The sequence below is a fragment of the Natrix helvetica genome, assembly GCF_964273705.1.
Source record: "Natrix helvetica genome assembly, chromosome: 3".
Taxonomy (NCBI): domain Eukaryota; kingdom Metazoa; phylum Chordata; class Lepidosauria; order Squamata; family Natricidae; genus Natrix; species Natrix helvetica.
Window position 1 is genome coordinate 25,576,281 of NC_138549.1, and position 23,186 is coordinate 25,599,466.

At 38.6% G+C, this 23,186-nt stretch overlaps 1 protein-coding gene across 2 annotated transcripts in view; it reads right to left on the minus strand.

Annotated features, from left to right (window-relative positions):
- PCCA (propionyl-CoA carboxylase subunit alpha) overlaps positions 1-23,186 on the minus strand; it is a 239,420-nt gene that overhangs the window by 116,597 nt on the left and 99,637 nt on the right. For both annotated transcript variants that reach the window (XM_081946260.1, XM_081946261.1), the window contains exons 13-15: positions 11,758-11,901; positions 10,576-10,650; positions 4,402-4,470 (exon numbers count right to left, since the gene is read on the minus strand). In XM_081946260.1, coding sequence (XP_081802386.1) covers positions 4,402-4,470; positions 10,576-10,650; positions 11,758-11,901 — 288 coding nt within the window. The remainder of the gene's footprint in view (positions 1-4,401; positions 4,471-10,575; positions 10,651-11,757; positions 11,902-23,186) is intronic.

Here is a 23,186-nt window from a genome sequence, read left to right on the forward strand (position 1 = left end):
TGAAATATCTGCAAGAAAACCGTCAAACTCAGAAAACACCAAGAACCCCAAAATTCAACTCTGAGCTACAAATATTCTTTTCTATTGGTATTTATCTGCTGCAGTGTCTAAAATATCAGTCCTAGAATGGTTATTATCAGATGCTTGTCTATTTTTTATAAATCCAAATCAAGATGGGGAATTATCAATAGTATTACTTTTTGTGGCTTCCTGGATAGTATTGCAATTAAACATCCACTGTGAACCAACATTCTAATCTGCAGTTTGCACACCTAGGAAGGTCTTCCCTATAGTGTAATATAGGTCACATAAAATGACAGGAGAAATATAGAAAGATCACATCAATTTATTATATATCTCTAACAATATAGCTGTTAATATATCTATAAAATTTCTGTTCCATTCAACTGGAAATCTATCAGGATTTGCCCTACTTTCATATATTATATTGTCTCCACTAATTTCTTGGCAGTTCAAAAGTTTTGCTAGTTCTATTATCTTCTTCCAAGAGATTACTTCCTTTTCAATACTTCCAAAGAATAATTTGCTGCTCAATTACAGATGTCTTCAATGCATGTAGCTTTAGTATAAAAATAATAACATTAGCAAATATCAAATTCTGTGCCTTAGGATAATTGATCTTTGAAACAGCCAAAAAAGATGCAATTCTAAATTAAATCTTAACTGGTGTTTGTGCACTACTGCAAGATATGGTAAAAAACATAGCTAGCTTTAGTGTGTAATGGAAGTTGTTAACTAAGTGCAAACACAATCATATTTGAATAAAAATGGTGAAACCTCTCAAAATAGAGATGATTAAAATAAAAGAAACCAAAAACAAAAGAGAGAGATTCTTTGAATTATAATGGCTAGAGGACAACTGAAAAATAAGGTAATGAGGTTCAGCTGAAATGTATTTTACAATACAAAGAAGCATCACCTATACTAAAGAAAAGACCAACATAACTCTCTGGAAAATCCTCTATTACAGTTTTGTGTTACAGAATAAACTCCTGCAAAGTTTTCTGCTGGAAAGTAGAAAATCTATTACAACAAGAAAAAAGAGGAAAATTAACTCTGGCAGTAAAAAGAATTTAAAGAGCAAATGGAAAGAAACATTAAGGGAAACCTGAATGAATTCTTTACATATGTCTTCACAACAAATTATACAAAGCATAAACCTCAATGTGTACTGACTTTTTCAGGATGTGAATTGGAACAATTAAACAAAATTGCAGTAATAAGTGGGTAGTGTAGGATACCTTGAGGAACATGTTTAATGACTCTTCCCTTAATATAAATTTTGGTGAAATAGCATAACAAAACAGATGAAAGCGAAGCAGCATGGATTTTGCAAAGGTAAATCTTGCCTTGTCACCTTTTGCGTTCTTTTTTGAGAGGGTCAACAGGTGTGTGAATATAAGTGTGCTGTCCATACAGTATCCTGAATTTTCAAAAGGCTTTTCACAAAGTTTCTCAGGAAGGATTCTTCAGAGAATTTACAATCAGTAGCATACAACAAGGGTCTATTCTAGTTTGTGTGCATGAAATAATTAGAAACCAAAGAATACAGATAAGTAATCAATCTTTTCAGTGCAGGCAAGGACTTCAAGGACCTACACTGGAACAAATATTTTTTAAGTTATTCATACAAGATATTGACAAGTGACCAGCAAGCTGGCCACGATTTCACATTTATACTAATGATCTGTATCACTAATTAGGAAAATGTCATTGGAACTATACTGGCTAACTCCACTGAAACGTTCACTCCGTTTTCAGTAGTTGTCCAAAAGCCAGATCTGATGCTATTGATTATTAGAGAAGGGATTGAAATGAAACTGCCTACAATTTGATGACCTTCTATGAAGTTACAATATGTCTGCACTTGGAATATCATGTACAGTTCTCCTTGCCACATTTGAAAAATGATATAATACAGTAAAATACATATAATGAAAAGAGCGCTGAAAAGAGTAGCCAAAATAATTAGAAAACTCTAATTTCTGTGAGAAAAGGCTAGAAAAGCTGACATCATTTAGCTTAGGAAAAGAACAAGAAAAGGAAAGCATTTGAAGCATATAAAATAATGCAAAGAATTGAAAGTGGACAGAGAACTTTTCTTCCTGTCTCACACAATAAGAACCAAGAGTCATTCAATTAAACTAGCTGGAAAGAAATATTGAACTTTCTTACACAGTACCAGGGGTGAGTGGCTGCTGGCGTTACTGCTGGTTCACTTTGCACGCGCTTTGCGCACTTTGTCATTAACAAAAACAAGACAGATTTTAATCCTTTTAAGATAAACTAGAAGCCATGAGGTTTATGAATTAAGAATTAGTAGTTCATTCTACTATAGTTTAAACATCTTTAGGTTAAACATCTAAGCTCAGGATGCCACAATTCGAGATAATTAATCAGAATAAGTATTAAGTTTTTTGCACATTTCAATTAAGAATGGAGAGTTCTAACTAGTGCTCTTACAAAGCAGCAAGCTTCAATTATTATTACAAAGCAAACTAGTTATGAAAACAATCATGATTCAATATTATGACTTTTCAGAACCTTGTTATCATAATGTCCCAATTTATATAAATAGGAATTAATAGTTTATTAGAAATGTTCAGGTTTGTGTCTTGGTCAAAGACATAAAGAAAAGGGGATAGTACAGACTTGTTTATACTTCAGTTAACTCAGATGTCACTATTGTCCCTACTAAAGCTGAAAGCTAAAAGAAAAAGATTTATGCTCACAAAACACTGTGATGAATTGCCTAATTTTAATTCTCATCTTTTCAGGAGGAGGATATTTTAAAAATTTGTAGTAACACAAACATAAGATTTTTGTATTCCAAAATAAAACTATTTCTTAAATAATGACATTCTTGTAACAATGTTATATCATGACATACCGTATTTATTTGAGTATAACGTGCAAAATTTTGTACCAAAAAAAGAAATCAAAGTGTGGGTGCGCGTTATAAACGAGGGCTGGGGTGGGGTGGCAGTGGCGAATTGTAAATTGTAAATTTCCGGACTGCAGCCTCGATCCCGGCTTCAGGCGCCGCCGCACCGTGCTCAATAGTCGCAACTCAGCTGCCTGCCGCCTTTCCCCTCCTTTGTCTCCCAACCGGGGCGGCCCGCCGCCGAGTTGCGACTATTGCCGCCGCTGCTGCCGCCGTTTAAACCAAGGAATCGTTGCTTGTTCTACCTACAGAAGGTCCAGCATAAAAGCGAAGCCGAAAGAGATCCTTGCGAGGCTCTGCAGGCTTCCTCGGAGTAAGGAAGGCAACAGCTCCCCTCACCCCCCAGAAAGCAGCGGGGCTCGTTGCGATGAAAAAGGCAGCCCTGATGCCGAGGAGAGCCTTGCAAGGAGGCGGAAAGGAAAAGCCCGAAAAGGCACCAAAAGAAGCGGGGGAAGCTTCGCCCGCCTGGTGGCCAGCCATCGAGGTGTTTTCAAAGGCAGCGCCTGGGAGAGATGAGGCGACGCTCCGGCGGGTGGCTGAGGCGGCTCCGGGACGCGTCTTTCAGCCAGACCCCGCGCGTGTGCGCGCCTGTTGCAAGTGTTCGGCTGCAGCAGCGGCGGCAATAGTCGCAACTTGGCGGCGGGCCGCCCCGGCTGGGAGACAAAGGAGGGGAAAGGCGGCAGGCAGCTGAGTTGCGACTATTGCCGCCGCTGCTGCCGCCGAACGCTGGCAACAGGCGCGCACAGGCTGCCCACCAGGCGGGCGAAGCTCCCCCCGCTTCTTTTGGTGCCTTTTCGGGCTTTTCCTTTCCGCCTCCTTGCAAGGCTCTCCTCGGCATCAGGGCTGCCTTTTTCATCGCGACGAGCCCCGCTGCTTTCTGGGGGGTGAGGGGAGCTGTTGCCTTCCTTACTCCGAGGAAGCCTGCAGAGCCTTGCAAGGATCTCTTTCGGCTTCGCTTCTATGCTGGACCTTTAGCCTGCTCTTTCTCTTCTCTATACAGCAATCGCCTACTCATTACAATGCCTCCCGCGAGTTTGGTCTTATTTTGTCTTGACAAGAGCCAAAGCTGGCGCGCCTCCGCCCCCTTCCCGCCCCGCCGGCGGCAATAGTCATTACTATTGCAATGCTTGGTGTGAAACAAAATTTTATACCGATTTTTAATCAAAAATTAGGGGGTGCGCGTTATACACATGTGCGCGTTATACTCGAATAAATACGGTACATATTCTACTAAAATGGTATCCTGTTATCATACAGAATAAAACAAAAGTACATTTCAAGAGGTATGAAATAATTATATACTTTCAATGGATCACTATAGCAAAGATTTTATCAAAAGAAAGAATCTCTTTCGCTTTCTTATGAGATTACACTTTTCAATAGGCATACATTTTCAAAAATAGCATGTGTATTTCAATAGATAAAAATTGACTTACTTTTGAAATCATGGGGTCATAATAAATACTAATTTCACTTCCTTGTTGTATGCCACTGTCAACACGAACCTAGAACAATATGAGATAAATTAGTTTTATAATAGGAGAAGGTTGGGGTTAGTTATTATTAATAATAGTAAGTGTGACCATTACTCTTTTCTTTAAATATTGCATTTATTATAATGGACCATAGGCAGCTTCCACAAATCTTATCTCTGTATTTTGATATTTAAGTCTTAAATCCTCCACTTGGGAATTCACCACTGCCATAAACATGTTTGTAGTTATTGATTTTACCAACAACGTGCACAAAAAGTATCTGTGTTTTGTACATGATACCATGTATATCTTACAACACCCAGGATTTTACTACTCCAGAAGAATACTCAGCTATACCAAAAAGAAACTTTAGACCTGATAAGCTAGCTTCTATTAATTCTTGGTTTCTAACTTTCATAAATGCAACCATATCCTTTTCGGTTTCACTCTCATCTGAAACTATTTTCCTCAAATATGTAACTCTAATGACATTCAGAGGCTTCTTGGTTTTTTTTTTGGCAAAGTTATGTCCTGCAAGGTTACAGTTTTAAAGAGGTTTCTTTAAAATTTCATAGATTGGATGGGGAAAATGAATACATCAACATATGAAGGCATTTGTGCGGGCGCAAGCACACACACACACACACATACATACAAGACTCTGGTAACTGATCTGTTTGAAGAATCTGGTAACTGTTAATTAACCAACAAAACTTAACATTATTAATTAATATAATTTTAATCTATTTACCAGGATGCACATTAAAAATAAATATTAATTATTGAATAACTAATTCCAGAATAAGTCCTTGATGTTTTTGAAATTTGTAAAGCATGTTAACTGAAACAAATAGACTTTTCTTTTTAAAAAATAATATAATTTAACAATCTCTGATAATTTTGAGAAGAAAAACTAAACCTGATGAGGTGAAAGAGATATAACACAAAATATTGCATTTGGGTTTGGACGGCTGAGGGAAAGAAGCTTGAACTCCCTTCAATCTTCACCTGGGGAAAAGAATTTTTTGTAATAAAACAGCAGTTCATCTGTCTGCAACAAGGCAGAAAGAGGTCAACCCAACGGCTGTTAGGCTTTTAGATTTTAATTTAGGCAATTATCAAGGGACCAGATGTAGAACCTCTTGTCTACAATATCCACATGAGGTCACACTGATGACTTTATTATCCAAATGACATGTCCTAATAGGCTTTACTCTATGAAAACTGCATCACATTCTTTCATGATGAAAAAAAAAAAAAATGAATTGTGCTTTATAATTACACATTTACTAAGGCAGGCTTCTTAATTCAAAAAGCAACTGTCAAGCACCTTCTTTAGAAAACAAACAAGATACCTTAGAAATGCCCAGTCATCAAAACAATGATGCTAGCTGTCCTCATGCCACAGAAGAGAAAATATGCAAGCACAACTATTGAAGTTTGAAAGGAAACTAACTTTCAAAATTCTGCATCACCACAAGATATATACCTAAAAATTAAAATTTTAAGAACAAAGCAAGGAAGGTACAAAGTAATTTTCCAATATAAACATATCTCTTCGAAAATTCTAAGCTAACGAATTAAAAAGGAAGCCATAGTAACCCAAAAAGAAGGGAATATATTTCCTCATGAAACAAGATTTGTTATGCAACAAAGTGGCAGTAATCATTTGAATTTGTTATGCCTTTGACGTTTCAAACATGCACTATTATTTGCAAGCTAACATAGCAGGGCTGTGACAATTAAAAAATTGCAAATATTAAATTGCAAGGTAAATGAAAACTTCTGAAATTTGTAAAGGCAAAAAGGTTGTTCATGATGTCTGAATGTCTGTAGGGATTTTTATTCATCCAGGTCATTGAAGGTTCTTGGATGAGAAGCAAAATGTTTTTTTTTTTGGAAAAAGCACTTTTAATGCCATTGAGTACGTTACATTCTATTTAAGATTCCATATGGATCGCATAGGATACTGCAACTTATATACGTTAACGGATAGTAAAACTGTGCTCTTACACAGGTAAAAGAGGATTTTTATTTACTGAATGGTTCTATTTTTGCAAAAACCCTAGTGAACTTTATGGTGCAGTCTTCTTCTTAAGGGCTTCCTATGTTAATCTCTACATCTTAAAAATAAGAAGTTGATAATGTTATTAATGTTTCCTGGACTAGTGGTTCTTGCTTGGCTGCAGAACACATGAAAACAAACTGACAAAGAGAATCAAAATTTAAAATTTAAAACAAAAGTTATGGTCAATTTTCAATGTGATGGCATACAGTCTTGAGTGAACATATTAGATTTTAATCCTAATTTCCAGTAAAATAACGAAACACAGATAATTTCCTTCTGTAAATAGGAAACTAGATATCTGGGGCAATGCTATATGAAATAGCTTTAACAGCTCAGTAAAACTTGGCACCAGTAATTTTTTAATATTCTACAATATATTTTTATTCTTGTAATTGCCTTCAGTTAGTAATTTGTTTTTTTTAATACAATACTATTTATGCAAGTACAATCTAATATGTTATAAATAATACTAGGCTATTTCAAATGAAGTTTAACAGTAACAGCAACTATAGTTATTAACCTCAAGATTTTCAAGTCTCTGTCCATAGCACCAGAAAAACATATTTTTTTAATTAATTCTATTTAGGATCAAGCAACTTCTAAGACATTTTAAAGGCAAATATCACATATAAACACATACCAGAGATGGGGAAAATGCAAAATTATAAGTAAACCATTAAAAACTGAAAAATATTTTTGAGTTTCAGTGGGTCTGATTACCAAACATTTTTGTTGTATTGACAATACGGCTTTTAGGGTTCCTAGCATATCACATCTTAAGTTGTGAGGGCAGAGAAAGCTTGTTCATTTTATTAGACTAATAAAAGAAAGAATGTTTCCTATCAACATAAAGGTCAGCACTACAGAAAAATGGAATGAAATGAAAAATCTAGCCACCTTCTTTTCCTGAAGGCAAGGTATGAATCTACCACAGGATCACAACACTGAGGTTAAAAGCAAGTTCTCCGTTTCATGCCCAAGCATTAACCCCCAAAGGCTTCTCAACCTGAACGATATCTAGATGTGGGGATTTCAACTCTCAAAATTCTCAACAATGATCATGATAACTGGAGAATTCGGAGAGCTGAATCAGCCTTGATGGCATTCTGACTGCCTCAGAAGGCTTCAACTGGGAGACTGCTAGGCTTCCTTGTGCATTTGGTTGCCCACTTTGTGAAGAGCTTGCTGCGTGACTAAATGGGCCAGAGGTCTAAACCAGCAGGCCATCGCCTATGTTCTTAAATGTGCATAGCTGGTAATTGCCTGTAATGAGGAAAACTACTTTAAGTATTTCTTGCCAAGGGTATTTAAAAAATGAGTGCATATAAACAAGGGTATGTCTTGTTACTTCATTTGTGGCAAGTCTGACCCCTTATGTCAGGGGTGTCCAAACTTGGGAACTTTAAGACTTGTGGACTTCAACTCCCAGAATTCCCCAGCCAGCAGAGCTGGCTGGGGAATTCTGGGAGTTCAAGTCCACAAGTCTTAAAGTTCCCAAGTTTGGACACCCCTGCCTTATGTAGACCCTATTATGCTTATATTAAACAAAAAATAATAATTTCATGACCATTGCAAGTCTGGAGCTTTAATCACCGAACGCAACTGTACTTCTGCACTATTTTTGTTTATTTAGTGTTTATTTATATCCTGCCATTATTTTTATAAATGGCTCAAGGTAGCAAATATACCTAATCCTCCTCCCTATTTTCCCCACAACAATTCTGTGAATAGGTTGGGCTGAGATAGGATGGCTGGCTTTCTTGCCTAGGGCAGAATTAGAACTCACAGTTTCTTGTTTTCTAGCCTGGTACTTTAATCACGGGGGGGGGGGGGAGACACGCAGTGGCTCAATGGCTAAGACACTGAGTTTGTCGATCAGAAAGGTCAGCAGTTCGGTGGTTCGAAACCCTAGTACTACGTAACGGAGTGAGCTCCCATTACTTGTCCCAGCTTCTGCCAATCTAGCAGTTCGAAAGCACGTGAAAAAAATGCAAGTATAAAAATAGGGACCACTTTGATGGGAAGATAACAGTGCTCTGTGCACCTTCGGTGTTTAGTCAAGATGGCCACATGATCACGGAGACATCTTCAGACAGCGCTGACTCTTCGGCTTTGAAATGATGAGCACCACCCCCTAGAGTCAGGAATGACTAGCACATATGTGCGAGGGGAATCTTTACCTTTAATAATTAGATCTCTCTGACTATACCTTTCTCTTTTAGCAAATTTTGGAAATAGAAGAAATGATTAATCTTTATAAGGGAAATGCAAAGAAATGTTCTACTGTACTATTTCCATAGACTTATAGGACCCTTGCAACTGAGAGAATATTCTCTTAATTTCAAATGTGCCCTGCTGCTTATAAAAAGAAAAACAAAATAAACCAACACAATTTGCAAAAAAAAAAAAAAAAAGAAGTGCTATTTTAACACAGTGGTGAGTGCACACCAAAAGGGAAAGGCCCAGGCACTTCATATGAAATCCTCAAAAATCATTACTCTTCGGCGTCCAACATAATTAAAATTTCTTCCCTCAGTATCATGATGGAGCATGTGAATCTATCAGGCATCTCCCACCCTTCATTTTCAATTCACCTCTCCCCTAAGCACAGCTCCCAACCCACCATGTCTACCTGACAAGTGACAGCCCAATCTGATTAAATGCTTGCAAAGGAGGGGACTTGCAGGCCTCCATGACAGGCCAAAAGTGATCACCATGGAGATACATAATTACAGCTGTCAACGCATCTACTGTCCTGCTGGCATCAATTTGATTGCTCCCAGCAATAATGATAGACAAAGCTTAGCATGCACTCTCTTGCACCCAATCACTTTATCTATTTTGTGATCCATTTAGCTGACATGCAACATTCGCACAAGCAAATAACAGCAGTAAGCAGAACATTTAAGGTATTTTAATTGTTTTTTTCTTTCTCTGGATGGCTCATAAGTGCAAATGTTATTACATAAAACTCCTGCTGCAGCATTAATTGAAGAAAGATCTGGTGGGACAAAGACCATAGGAGGTAGAGTTTGTCCATTATCACTTGTACTTTCAACAGGTCTCATGTTCGGAATATTGCAAATTGCAAAAACTTGCAAGGGCAAAATATTTGACAACCTGTTAGCTATTACACCATGGTGAAAAACCTCAACCCACCCCCAGAGTAATTACTGGAAATTCTTCCTTAGTTCATTTGGTTTTCATTAGCCATGATTAAGACACATTCTGTAAAGTGTGTGTGTGTGTGTGTGTGTGTGTGTGTGTGTGAACTCTTCCATTTAATATCATGTAGAATTTACTAAACCTTTATAAGTTGTATTTCTGCTTTTAAACACAGCTTGAATTCTTAAAGCACTCCTCCCCCCCACGCCCCGGGGTCAAACTTCTATAGGAATTATACAAGCAAAAACAATTTTAGAAATCAAATAAATCCTACATTCAGTTTCACCAAATTTAAAATTCAGGAGTATAACAATTCTCCCATGTAACTAATATTGGTAAATAATCATGTTTACAGTAGTATCCCCTTTGTCATTTCACAAAGCCAACACCATTCCATGCTTGGTGTTCTATCCAATATTTTGGCTACCTTGAAGAACAGAAATGCACTTGCCTTGTGTGTAACAACCAATTAAACAAGAACTAAAAAAAACCCCTTTGTACAATATGATAAAGCACTTTTCACTAGATATAGAAAATTGCCTTTCATCTTTTAAAACGCTTCCAATCTAAAGAAATAGAAGCATTCCATTATAAAAGCTAGAATTATGTCATGGCTAGTCCAACACTTTAAAGAATGACTATGTAGAATGGCTGAGTTTATTTAGATGTACATCCCGGGATATATAGCGTTTGGGTGTGTATTTGTTTGCATTTGTTTTAGTTAATTCATTTCTAATTACCATTAATTAATATAATTAACTACATTCATCCTTGGTTTATAGAAATAGTTTAGGACAACTAGCTTCAAGAAGGCCTGAACTCTTCTAAATCTGCAAAACACTATGAAATCTATGAATTCTTCATGCTTTGAAAAGAAACAATAAAACATCAGAATTACTTACATTTGGGACATGCAGGGGCTCTTCGTATTGAGACAATCTGCCAACAGAGGGCAGACCAAAAGATTTGTAAGGGTCCTGAAATGAAATTCAAAACACAGAGTTGTATTAACTCTGTAAGACAAAGCACAGGAAGCAAGGTTAAGCCACTGGGAAACTAAGCATTTCCTCCACTTTAAATATGGACCAACTATATTTTGTTCTCAAAATGACTTATTTTAGTAGGGTTATGAAACTGCTTCTTCCATTCAAGTCATGGACGATTTGTTAAAGCTAAAAACTTCCTGCTGTGCCTTTATTAAAGCAAGGGCAACCTTTCTAAAAGAAAGCACAATACTAGGGGGCAAGCTAAGAGCACACGTTCACCACATTCACTCACACACACGCACGTGCGCACGGACACACACACACACAGAGTAATACTCGGCAGACAAGTACTTTTGGAATTGTACACAAGACTCAGGGTTTTTAGTATCCCACCCTGTATAAATTAATAATACCGTTACGTTATATTTAAGGCATGCATCCCAGTATAAAGGCAATTTGCATTGTTTGACCCAAACATGTGGGTAAAATTTCCACATTATTGTATGTATTATTGTATTCAAATCCTCAGTCATGTAAGTTGTATTTGAAGAACACTCAGAGGAAAAGTGTAAACAGAGGGGGGGGGACATAAAATGTTTTATTCAATATAAAGAAAACTGAACAAATTATTCTAACAGTGACTTTAAAATAAAAAAACAAGTTCTTCAACTTTTGCTTTCAAATCCCAGTGGCAAAGTTTATAAAATTTAACTTTATCAATTCCAGATAAAAAGGGATGTTTTAAAAATACTACTATTGGTTATAATATTTAGCTGTATTGCCTATTATAGATACATAGTCTATAATATCTACTGGAAATGTACCACATTTCCTTTTCAGACCATTTTTTAAGGGCTCAGTACGTTGCCTTCGCTTTCATAAATAAGCAAAGTTGTACACAATGTTGAAATACCATTATAATCTTTTCTCCAATATATTATTCTCTAGACCATAGAGAATTTTATAAAATGAATGAAAAAGAAAAACTTCATTCATGCACATTGAATGGAACAAGATAAAAAGAAATCCTAGCTTCTCCCAACACCTAACAAGTTTCTTCTACAGCAATTCTCCTTCGGCTATTAAGTTATTTTTTACCTCCGCATATACTCGACATTCAACTGCCCAGCCGTTGATGGGGATATCAGCCTGCTTGTGCCTGAGAGGGTATCCCTTAGCAACACGGATCATTTCTTGGACCAGATCCAAACCGGTAATGCATTCTGTGATGGGATGTTCAACCTGCAAGGTTAAGAACTGTCAGTCAGTAACAACACAACTAAACTTTCTAGTATCTCAACCCGATAACAAAAATTGGATGGGGGAGTAGAAATGTTAACTTACAATAAGGACTATGGATGATCCTCTTTGTTACACAAGACGTACAGAAACTATGTCTATTATTTATTGCAGAAAATAGATATACAACAAAACCAAGCAAAGAATAATTGCAGATAAGGGCTAAAATAGACTGGCTAGATGGATGGACAGATAAGAATACATTTGTTTTGGGGAAGTGACTTTAAAAAAGAGAACAACTTTTAATCTAGAAATACAAAAGCATTTTGACTGAATCTCAAAAAGCTGGCTGATAATCAGCCCGTTCTGCTACACTTAACATGGTCTGCTACACTTAACATGGCATGTACAGGAGCAGCCTACAATCTTCCATACAATCAGACTAGCTAAGTCTTACCCACACGCCTGCTTTCACTAACCTGTCCTGACAAGCAACGAGATTAGCGTAATCTTACATCAATGCAGTGTAGCAGAAATGAGCAGATGGATACTTTAGGGTGTTTTTTTTCCATACAGACTTATCTCTGTGGTGCTTAACATGCATAATAGCAGAGTTGGACCAGTAGAATCACTGCATGCTCTCAACAAATAGCTGCTAACAACTCAGGATGATGCTGTCATGGGAATACCCTCACTCCCAGTTAAACCAAAAAAGAGAGGTGGTGCAAGAGTTGCACTGACTAGTAAGACAGATTTATATAATGTATATTTTAACTTTGCAAATTTGACTTTAAATAATGATAAAATAAGTACATTTAAAGAGCAGGTTAGCATAATATGTGCTGGAGGGAGGGAGGGAGGAAGGAAAGGAAGGAAGGATTTAATCATTTTGTTTTATTGCAAAGTGTTATTGCAGTTGAAATACTATGTCTGTGAAATACTGTCTTAAGAAACACTATTTCACAAACATTTCTCCATTAAGAGTTGTCATACTTCATGTATTTGTGACACAAAAAAGGTCACTGAACAAATGAAGTATTTGTTTGAAGTACATAATTGAAGGATAACATTTTGTCGGATGTAATATCTCCATAATGGTCTTTGCCAAAAAAACGAGTAAAATTAACAGATGGCACTTATAATTAGCTCTCTGTGCATTTAAAATTTTACACCACCATATTTTAAGATAACTTAGCTGTTTCAGTGACATCACTGAAATAAGCACCATTCTAACTATTATACTAAAATGAAGGTTTTATTATATGATTAAGACACTTCTTTTAGGTCTTAGTGTCAAATACGTAATATTTTACAGGTATATCAATCTTATTAAGACTCTTGATGAAATGACAATAAATTCTTCATCTACGCTGAAGTTCTACCCTGTCAAATATTTTTATCTATTTTATTTATTTATCATTAAATTTATATTGCCACCTGAATTCGCCCATGGTGAGTCAAGGTAGCTTACATAATATAAAAAAACACATCTAAAAACAGTAAAACTAATTTTAAAAAAATCAAATAAATTAATGTAATAAAATCACACACACCCTCCTTGCCCCAGCAACAGCAGATCACATGGGCCATTTAATGGGCTCCATCCCTCCCTGGGTTCCCCAGACCCACTGGCAGAACCAGGTCTTCAGCGCCTTCTAAAAAGAGTATTAGAGTGGGGGCCATTCTAATCTCCGGGGGAATGATGTTCCAGAGAGAGGGAGCCACCACGGAGAAGGCCTTTCTTCTGGGTCCCATCAGGTGTATCTCCCTCAGGGATGGGACCTGCAACATTCCCTGCCTCCCCACAGGGAAATTATCAACACACTTGGGGGAAACATATTTATTTTCTCGAGAAATCTGACTATTTTTTACTGTTTTAAGATATCTATTACTGAAATTTTTTTCAATATATCTGAAATGTCTGTATCATTCTGTGTCATTTGTATTGTATTTTTTAAATTAAGTTTTCTTTCTAATGTGAAATATAGTAACTTCCACATAGTTACCATAAAGTAAGATTTCACTTTTTATGGTCAAGCTAGGTACAAACTCATTCTGAAAGCAAAATATTTCTGCAGCTTTAATATTTATCAACGTTTATATAATTAGTTTAATCACTGTCTCTAAAAACATTATTGCCTGTTCCATCAATATGGTTTCTTTGTAAAAAGCAGTTATAAAAGGGTGGGAGAGCAAAGTACATGCAAAAACAGTTGGATGTTTCAACAATAAAATCATTTGATTGAAACAATAGTTAATAGTCTTTTTATTCTATGTTTATTTTCTTACTAAGAACAGCATACACACACTGTCATTGTTATTTTAACAGTGAATTTATTAATTTTTGCATTTTTATTTTGCTATTTCCAGCAGCCATTTTGGAAACCATCATTAACATGGAAGAGTTAAGCTCCACCAGATTCTGCCTTTTTCCCAGCTGTCCTGAAACAGCTAATCTACCAGGGTACAGTAAAGAGAGAAATTAGAACTAAAGCCCCTCTATCAGGTCAGGAAAAAGATTAGCAATTTTCTCTTCCTCCATTCTTTCTAGCTAGTCTTCATAGCAATCAAACTATGACTGGGTTAAAACCATGCTTACCATCTTTTGCACATTGTACTAAGTTATATATGCCTGATATGAGAAAAAAAATCTGGTTTAAATCTACTGCAAATATTCAGTTTTGATTCTGAACAGAAACACAGAGGAGCAATTGTTCAAATCTGTTTCAAAATTCTCTATACTTGAATAGACCATGAAAGTGAAATGCTAACTGCAAAGGGACATGCTGACTCTGATTGAAGTTAATATAATTTAATATATCCATCATATTAAAGCATATGCCAACACCAAAAGCAATGCTTTTGTCACTAGAACTTCTTCTTAAACTACATTTATATTGGAAAAGTATTTATGAAACCTTTTCGCAATTCTCTTTGTAGCCTTATTCAACAGAAAAGACATTTCCTTATACCTTTGTCAGAATCTTTTCTCCTCTAAAGGAAATCCTGTCCTTTGTAATGTTCGGGTGGAAGGGTGTAACTGTTATACAGCAAATAATCAACATCCAGTCTTCTCCAAGTGTAGCTTAACTACCCATTTCAAACCAAGATTGCCTCAGAGCCCATTCAGTTTCAGTAGTGTTAAATTATGTAACATTGTCCCCAAGAGAATCAGAGATACATAATTATCTTACAAAGAAAAAGATCACAATTCAAATGAAACATTCGCCAAAGAGAGAGAATTTGCCAAAACAAACTCTTTCTTAAACTCTTGGAGGTTTGTCTGCCAAAAATGTTCAGCTAAAGATGTAAGCCCATCGCAGTATTCAGGTGCTGCGATGATCATATTTGCTAAAGCTTGCATATCAAGTGTCAGCCCCTTTGAGGGACGCCAGATCAAGAAACAGGCACCAAAAGACATACAAAAAAAACCCACTTTATTGAAACAGGCCATAAATACAAAATCTTTAAAGCCTGACAGGGTTGCTCCTTCCCTCTCTCTTAAATCAAAGAAAATCAAGGCAGAACAAGCTGAGTTTCTTTCTCACATCTTCCCATTTTCCTGTTGAAGTCTTCCAAACAGTTATTGCTTATTTTTTTCAAGTCCATTTCTGTAATCTTCTACATTAGGCCTGTCAAACTGGCGGCCCACCTCATCTTTGCAAAGGCAAAAAACATCGCGATATGTCATGATCTGGCCCATGACGCGATCGCATTTGACACTCCTGCTCTACATCAACAGAAGACGAAACTGCTTGTGGCATCTTAAACATTTGTTCCCCCTATAAAGCCCTTCTGCTTACATTTTCTCTTTTTTCTCCTCATTCCAAATGCTTTACCATCTCTACATTCAATAAAAATCAATTTCCTTACTGATCTATTGTATTTCCAGACCTAAGCAGACTTAATCCTGGCCTGAATTCTCATATTTCTAGTCAGTCTTAGGCAAATGTAGGTAATCGTTACCTTTATGAATCGTATTTTTCAAGCTGTTAAAAAGTATTTGAATAGTTTGATTCTTTATATTTGTGACAATCTTTGTTTTCAATAGGAAACTCCTCTTTAAAGGAAACTTGGAGTATAGTAATTGGTAGAATAGCCAAAATTAAGGATCTCAATACACATTCAGAGAGTATTTCTAGCTAAAGGGTCCATATAGAAAAATATTTTTCATTTATACATTTTCACATGTAGATCAAATTAGAATTTGGCATTATGTTTCCAGTATGAATCAACTGATCAAACAATTCTGAAAATTTGTGTGTGGCTAAATGGCAGTGGTGGGTTTCAAAAAAATTTAGAACCTATTCTGTAAGTATAGCCTGTTTTGTGGGAGTGGCTTGGCGGTCATGTGACTGGGTGGGAGTGGCTTGGCAGTCATGTGACACAATGCTCTTGCTTAGAAACCAAAATTTTGGGCTCAATTGTGATCGTAAATTCTCTTTATTTTTATTTCTTTCTTTCCTTCCTTCCTTTTTCTTTCTTTCTTTCTTGTGTCTCTCTCCCTTTTTCTTTCCTTCCTTCCTTTCTCTTCCTTTCTTTTTTTTCTTCCTTCCTTCTTTCTTGTGTGTCTCTCTCTCCCACTTTCTTTCTCTCTTTCTTCCTTCATTCCTTGGTTCTTTCTTGTGTCTCACTCTCCAACTTACTTCCTTTCTTTCTTTCCTTCTTTCTCTTTTTCTTTCTTTCTTTTCTCTTTCTCTTTCTATCTTTGTCTCTCTCTTTTCTTTGTCTCTTTCTCCCTTCCTTCCTTCCTTTCTCTCTCACACACACATCCCTTCCAGTTGGCAAAAAATTCTGTTTTGCCAGCTGGGGAGCTGGCAAAGAAGCCTCACTTATCCATTTAAAACTAACCCTATCACCCTACACACATTTAACTGGAGTGACTGGGGTGGGGGTGATTTTCATGGGTGCACTCGACACATGGAACCAAAGGCTTCACCCCCGAGACGCCCCCATCTTCCTACCTATAGCCGTAGGCATTGAAAGCCTAAAAACGCCACCCCCGCGTATTCATGAGGGCAAGCGGCTCCACGAATTGCATCAGTGAATCGGGCCAACAGGCAGCAATGACTGGAAAGGAGAGACATTTCACTCCTGTTTTGCTCGGCTCCTGGGAGGGCTTAGGCGGTGGTGGTGGCAGCAGCTCCTGGAGAGTGAAGCCATCGTGGCCCTTGTCTCCCCTGAGCTGCCCGCTGAGTTTGAGGCACCTGTCGCTTTCAGGAGGAGGAGGAGGAGGAGGAGGAGGAGGAGGAGGAGGAGGAGGAGGGGAGGCGTAAAGCAGTGCCATCTGAGTAAGCCTCTAAATAACTGGAGAAGAAAGCCGGGCTTAGAACCTGCCAAATATTGCCGTTCAAAAAGCTCTCTTTCCAGTTACTCAGAGGCTTTGGTTTAAGGTGGTGCTGCCTTATGCCGTCCCTCCTCCTCCTGCTGCACTAGATTTCTTTTCTTCCAGAACGGCAGGGGGGTAAAAATACCACCTCACATCTGAGCTCCAGCACTACAGTTCTGCCAGAAGGGGGGGAGACGGGGCACACACACACGGGCACACACACACACACACACACGAACATTACCCTCATGCCCACCACTGAAAGCAGTCAAAGAAAAGGAAGCAGCAGAGGAAGGCTTTTTCAGGAGCCCATACCAGAGCAGCGCTGAAGCCTGATCCAGCATGGGCTCCCCCCCGCTTCCTTTGCTTTGAGAAGCACCCTGTTTCGCAAGCTGCTTGTCAAAGAGAAGGAAGCAGCAAAGGAAGGCTTTTTCAGGAGCTCACACCAGAGCAGAGCTGAAGCCCGATCCAGTATCGGATTCCCCCCCCCCCCGCTTCCTTCGCTTTAAGAAGCACCCCGTTTCGCAAGCTGCTTGTCAAAGAGAAGGAAGCAGCAGAGGAAGGCTTTTTCAGGAACCCAGAGCAGAGCAGCGTTGAAGCCCAATCCAGCATGGGCTTCCCTTCAAACTTCCTTCGCTTTGACCGCCGTATTGTTTGCAATGAGGTGGGGAGAAATCCATGGGTTAGAGGGAGGGAGAAGGCTGAGCTTCTGCTAGGGACAGCCTTTCCTCCCTGTAACGCATGGATTTCTCCCCCCACCCCATTGCAAACAATACAGCTGTCAAAGAGAAGGAAGCACGGACTTCTTCCAACTGCCGAGTTCTCCGCTCCAGAAAGGAAGTGAGTGGGCGGGGCAAGCATGGTGTGGACAGGTGGGGAAAGGGAGAGAGAGATCGAGCGGTGACTGGGCAGGCGAGGGGAGTGAGCGGGGGGCAGGCGAGGGGAGAGACTGTACTGGTACGGGGCCTCCAGCTCTAACAGTTCACAAACGTATGCCCAATTTCTGGAACCAGTCTGGGCGTACCGGTGCATACCGGTAGAAACCCACCATTGCTAAACGGCAGTGAGACATGGACCACTACTAATTGCCAGATTGGACACTGGAATGACAACAGCTTCTAATATCAGTTTTTATGTTGCAATATTGTCATTTTCTCTACATCACTGCAATAGGCATGCCTAACAAGATATTCAGTCTGATTTTCTGATTATTATTTACAGTATCATCTTCATGATATTGTGTATGCTATATCTAATAGTCTAATATTCTATCAAACCACAAAGGTGCATATTTGTTTGTTTGTTTAAAAACAATTTAAACAATTTAAAAGACATAAAAACATCCACAAAATAAATAAGTTTAAACAGCAGATGTGATAATTAATCAATTAATAGTAAAGTCAAGTAATGGGACCTACCTACACACATTCCTAGCCCTAGGCCCAGCTGCATAGTGAGATTTTTAAAGCTGTGTGAAAAGCCAATAGGTAATCTCTCTTTGTAATCTGGTAATAAAGTTTGGAAATCTCTGGAGTAAATGATAAGGCAGAAGCTACAGCAGAAAAAGCCTTTCTTTTTCTCATTCCCACCACTTGAAAGCCGCTCTTTGGCTGACAAGATCTGTAGTATGCCCAATCAGTTGGATCTGATTAAATGGGTAGAAACCTGTATGTGAGAAGCCCCCCCCCCCTCCACCTTAGAAGAATGAAATATTTTGAGAAATATTAAAAAAGGCAGAATATTATATTTCCCTAAAGGATAAATGGAGAAACATGCTCCTAAAGACAGAATTCAGCCCCCAAGCTTTCTTAATAGCCCACAGCAGATGCCAGCACATAATAATAATAATAATAATAATAATAATAATAATAATAATAATAATAATAATAACTTTTATTTCTAGACCGCACCTAGGCAGGACTCGGGGCGGTGTACAGTCACCGAGATAAAGAGTTTATTGAAAGAGGAAGATGAGTATCTAGATAGCTCTATTCATAAACAAAGCAAATATTGCAGACAGAAATCCATTCAAGACAGGATATTTCAAAACTTCTTGGCAAAATGTTAGGATTAGAAAACAGCCCCTTACCCAAGATCTAACACAGGATGAAAGCCATTAGCCACAATAGGAATTGCCCAACATGCTTTCAGAACACAAATCCCTTCAATGCACCTCCCCCAGTCCAGTCCAAACTTCAAAGTCACATAAACCTAGAAATTTAGATAAACAATAAGCCAAAGGTTGACCAGATTGGCCCCAGACAAGCACCTAGGATTTGCATTTCCTCTTTTACCTATGAAGCCAGCTATGACCCCCTACATAGCCCCAATATGACTCCATAGGAATTTGACAACAGCCAATAGAATATTAAAGGACATGTTCTTGCACAGGAACAGGAAGCTCAAACACAAAGCCCAAAGAAGGTATAAAAACGCACCTAGTCTCAACTCCATTTTATCAGCTGCCCAGAACCACATGTGGTTGGTAGTTCTGCTTCATCAAGAAACCTTTCTTTCCAATCAGCCTCTATGTTTCCAGTGCCTTTCTCCCAGCTTAAAACTGAACCAAATGGAGTTTCCTTCCAACAACAGGTAGGGAATTTAGTTCATTTTTTAAAAATTGGGTATCTTATTTTGCAGTCAATTAACTTTAACTACTTGTATTTAATTTTTTGCCCCAACCCTTTCACTTTTTGTGGGCGCCTCCTGGCCAATGCGTGCTTATGTGTGTATATAAAAGTATGCTTCAGGTTAGGTAATTACAATCTAAAGCAAAGCAAATTCATTATAGCTTATTAATAATGCTCTTGAGGAGCTTGAATTGTGAGTTCGACAATTCAGCAAGGTAATAACATGGTGTTCCATTCTGGTTTTGTGTTGTTTTTAATGGGTCCTTCCTGGCTCTATTTGATTTACCTACTGATCTTGTTGAATGGGTATTTTAATCTCCTGAATTCAATCTTGATATCTTTATCAAGTTGGTAAGAACAAAATGTGGTTGAAATATAGAGCCTTTTTTTGCACTCAGTAGATTTACTGGTGACTTCTGAGTGGAAGCATGTAGATATGCACGTCAGAACGTAGGTTTCCTGTACAACACAGGTTTTATGTATTCGCTGTACAATTTTACCATGATGTTAACGAAGTAGTCATTTTCTATAGATAGTTGGGGCTAAGATGTGGTGAGGTGGAGATTTATGAAGAATAAATGGAATTTAATGAAAGATTCTTTTTACATTATTCTAGGTGAAGAATATATGAAAAACTGGTATTTTAAGAAATTCTAATTGGAAGAGTGCAAGTAATTGTTTTGTTTAGGGAGAATATGAGACAAGGTTATTGATATTTAAATAAGCTTACTGTTATCATTCCTTCCAGACATGTTGCAAGAAAAAAAAATACGGTAAACGTAAAGGTTCCCCTCGCACATATGTGCTAGTCATTCCTGCCTCTAGGGAGCGGTGCTCATCTCCATTTCAAAGCCGGAGAGCCAGCGCTGTCCGAAGATGTCTCCGTGGTCATGTGGCTGGCATGACTAAACACCGAAGGCGTACGGAACGCTGTTAAATTCCCACCAAAGCCATCCCTATTTTTCTACTTGCATTTTTATATGCTTTTGAACTGCTACGTTGGCAGAAGCTGGGACAAGTAACAGGAGCTCACTCTGTTACGCGGCACTAGGGATTCGAACCGCCGAACTGCCAACCTTTATGATCGACAAGCTTAGCATATTAGCCACTGAGCCACCGCATCCCTGCAAGAAAAAATAGGAGCGTGTAAATCTGCTAAATGGAAACATATTCAATAGTGCATAAATAGTTAGTCCGTATTTGAATTGTTATCGGATGTTTTCTAGCATCAGCACAGCGTTATAATAATATTCCCCAGTAGGAAAAAAATGGGTGATCAGTTAAATGAACTAAATTAAAAGGCAAGAGAGAAACACAACGTAAGTTTTAGTCGTAAGTTGAACTTGCTCTTAAATAAATATTTTTTTAAAAAAATTATAACTAGTTTTAAAAGAGGGTTCCTGCACAGGAGATTAAAAAGGAGAGCCATCTATAAGGCGGCCACTAATAACATAGTTAAGGCAGAATGCAAAAAAAAAAAAAAAGGCAAACAACAAACTTAGATACTAGTGGGAGGAGGAGAAAACCCATTCAAAGTGACTGTCAGCAAAAACACATCTGCAATGTTATAATTGTAGAGTTAAATGGGGGGTCATTTTAAAATTTGAATCTTTGTGAAAGAAAACAAAAAGAAAGACTTGATATAGGTCTGCTAACTGACATCAAACTTGAAGGCTGGAGAAAAGTGACAAATCAACTGGGAAAACTGGTGTTGAGGCCAGTAAGATTGCTACTCACCAACTTCAAACTGAAACACTAATTAGAGACAATATGCAACCAAGACAGAAAAATTAGAGAAATGTACTTGACAAACATTCTAATTAAAGGTTAGTATATTTCTGATAAAGTTGGAAAGAACAAATCTTCTCAAATTGTCTAAACAACATTTAAATAATCTTTCTTTCCAACTATAGTGGTTTCTCCATCTGGAAAGGCTTTTGCTTCCATTGTTCCTCAGTGATCACAATGAAATAGTGAAAAAGACACTAAGCTCAAAATAGCAAATAAAGCAACAAACCCTTCCCATTGCAAAAGAAATACCAGCAAGCATCAAACTGTTCGTCTTTCCAACACTCTTCTTTCACAATACAAGCAAAAATATTATAAAATTCAATAACATTACCCTACAGTAAACCACTGTTTACAGGCAGTCCTCATTCTACAACTTTTCACTCAGTGACCATTTGAGTTATCTTAATTGCTGAACAAATGGTGGTTACAACCAATCCTTTGTGTTCCGACCATCCCAGCACCTCCACGATCATATGATCACAATCTGGGTGCTTGGCAATTGGCTTGCAATTACAGCTAGTTGCAATACCCCATGAACATATAATTATCATTGGTGACCTTCCCTGCTGGCTTCCTCAGAAAGTTAATGGGGAAGCTGGTAGGAAAATTTGCAAGTCTTGGAGTAAGTGTCACCCTTTCATGACCTCTCCTCCAGTCCAGTGGTGGGTTCCAGCTCCCGTCGCAACTGTTACACTGCACATGGGGCCGGGCGTCCTCATCGGGCACACATGGTGCACATGCATGCACACACCACCGCCCTGTGACACCCAGCTGCTCGGCGGAGGTTGCGCAGGTGCCATACGCTGTGCATGCATGCGCAATTGGCCCGGTTGCTTCAAAAACAGGCAATGTGGGCGAGCGGGTGGGCCAAATAACCCATCGTACCAGGCGAGCAGCCGCCTGGCAACTCTCCTTTCCAGCCGGGCACAGTGCTGCTGACCGACCTAGTGGTACCTGGAAGGCACCAAGCAATATGAGCACCTGATCGTCGCCCTTCGCCTTCCGCAGCTCGGTGCCTTCGTAATGCCCCTAGGTGAGTGAATGGGGCTCTGAATGGCTGGAGAGGGGGGTTGCATGAGCGGCTTTTCCACTCCCTGCTCTCGCGACTCGCAGGCTCATAATGCCCTTGGCTAACTCTACAGTACCTGCAGAGCCAGGGCATCTCTGCTGCTGGCGCCACCTGCCGCTTAGAGGTCTTTTTGCGGCTTTCAAAACATGGAGGACGGATGCTGCTCTGGGAGTATGCTTTATGGTAGCGTACAACCATAGAGTGTACTCCCAGAGCGGTATCCTACCTCCGTGCTTTGGAAGCCTTGACGGAGGACGGATGCCGCTCTGGGAGCACGCTCTATGATTGTAAGCTCTGCAGCCCACAACCATAGAGCATACTCCCAGAGCGGCATCCATCCTCCATGCTTTGAAAGCCGGAAAAAAAAAACAAGTAGTGGGCAGCGCCCGCAGCGGTGATGCCCTGGCTCTGCAGGTACTGTAGAGTTAGCCAAGAGCACCGTGATCCTGTGAGTTGCGCGAGCGGGGAG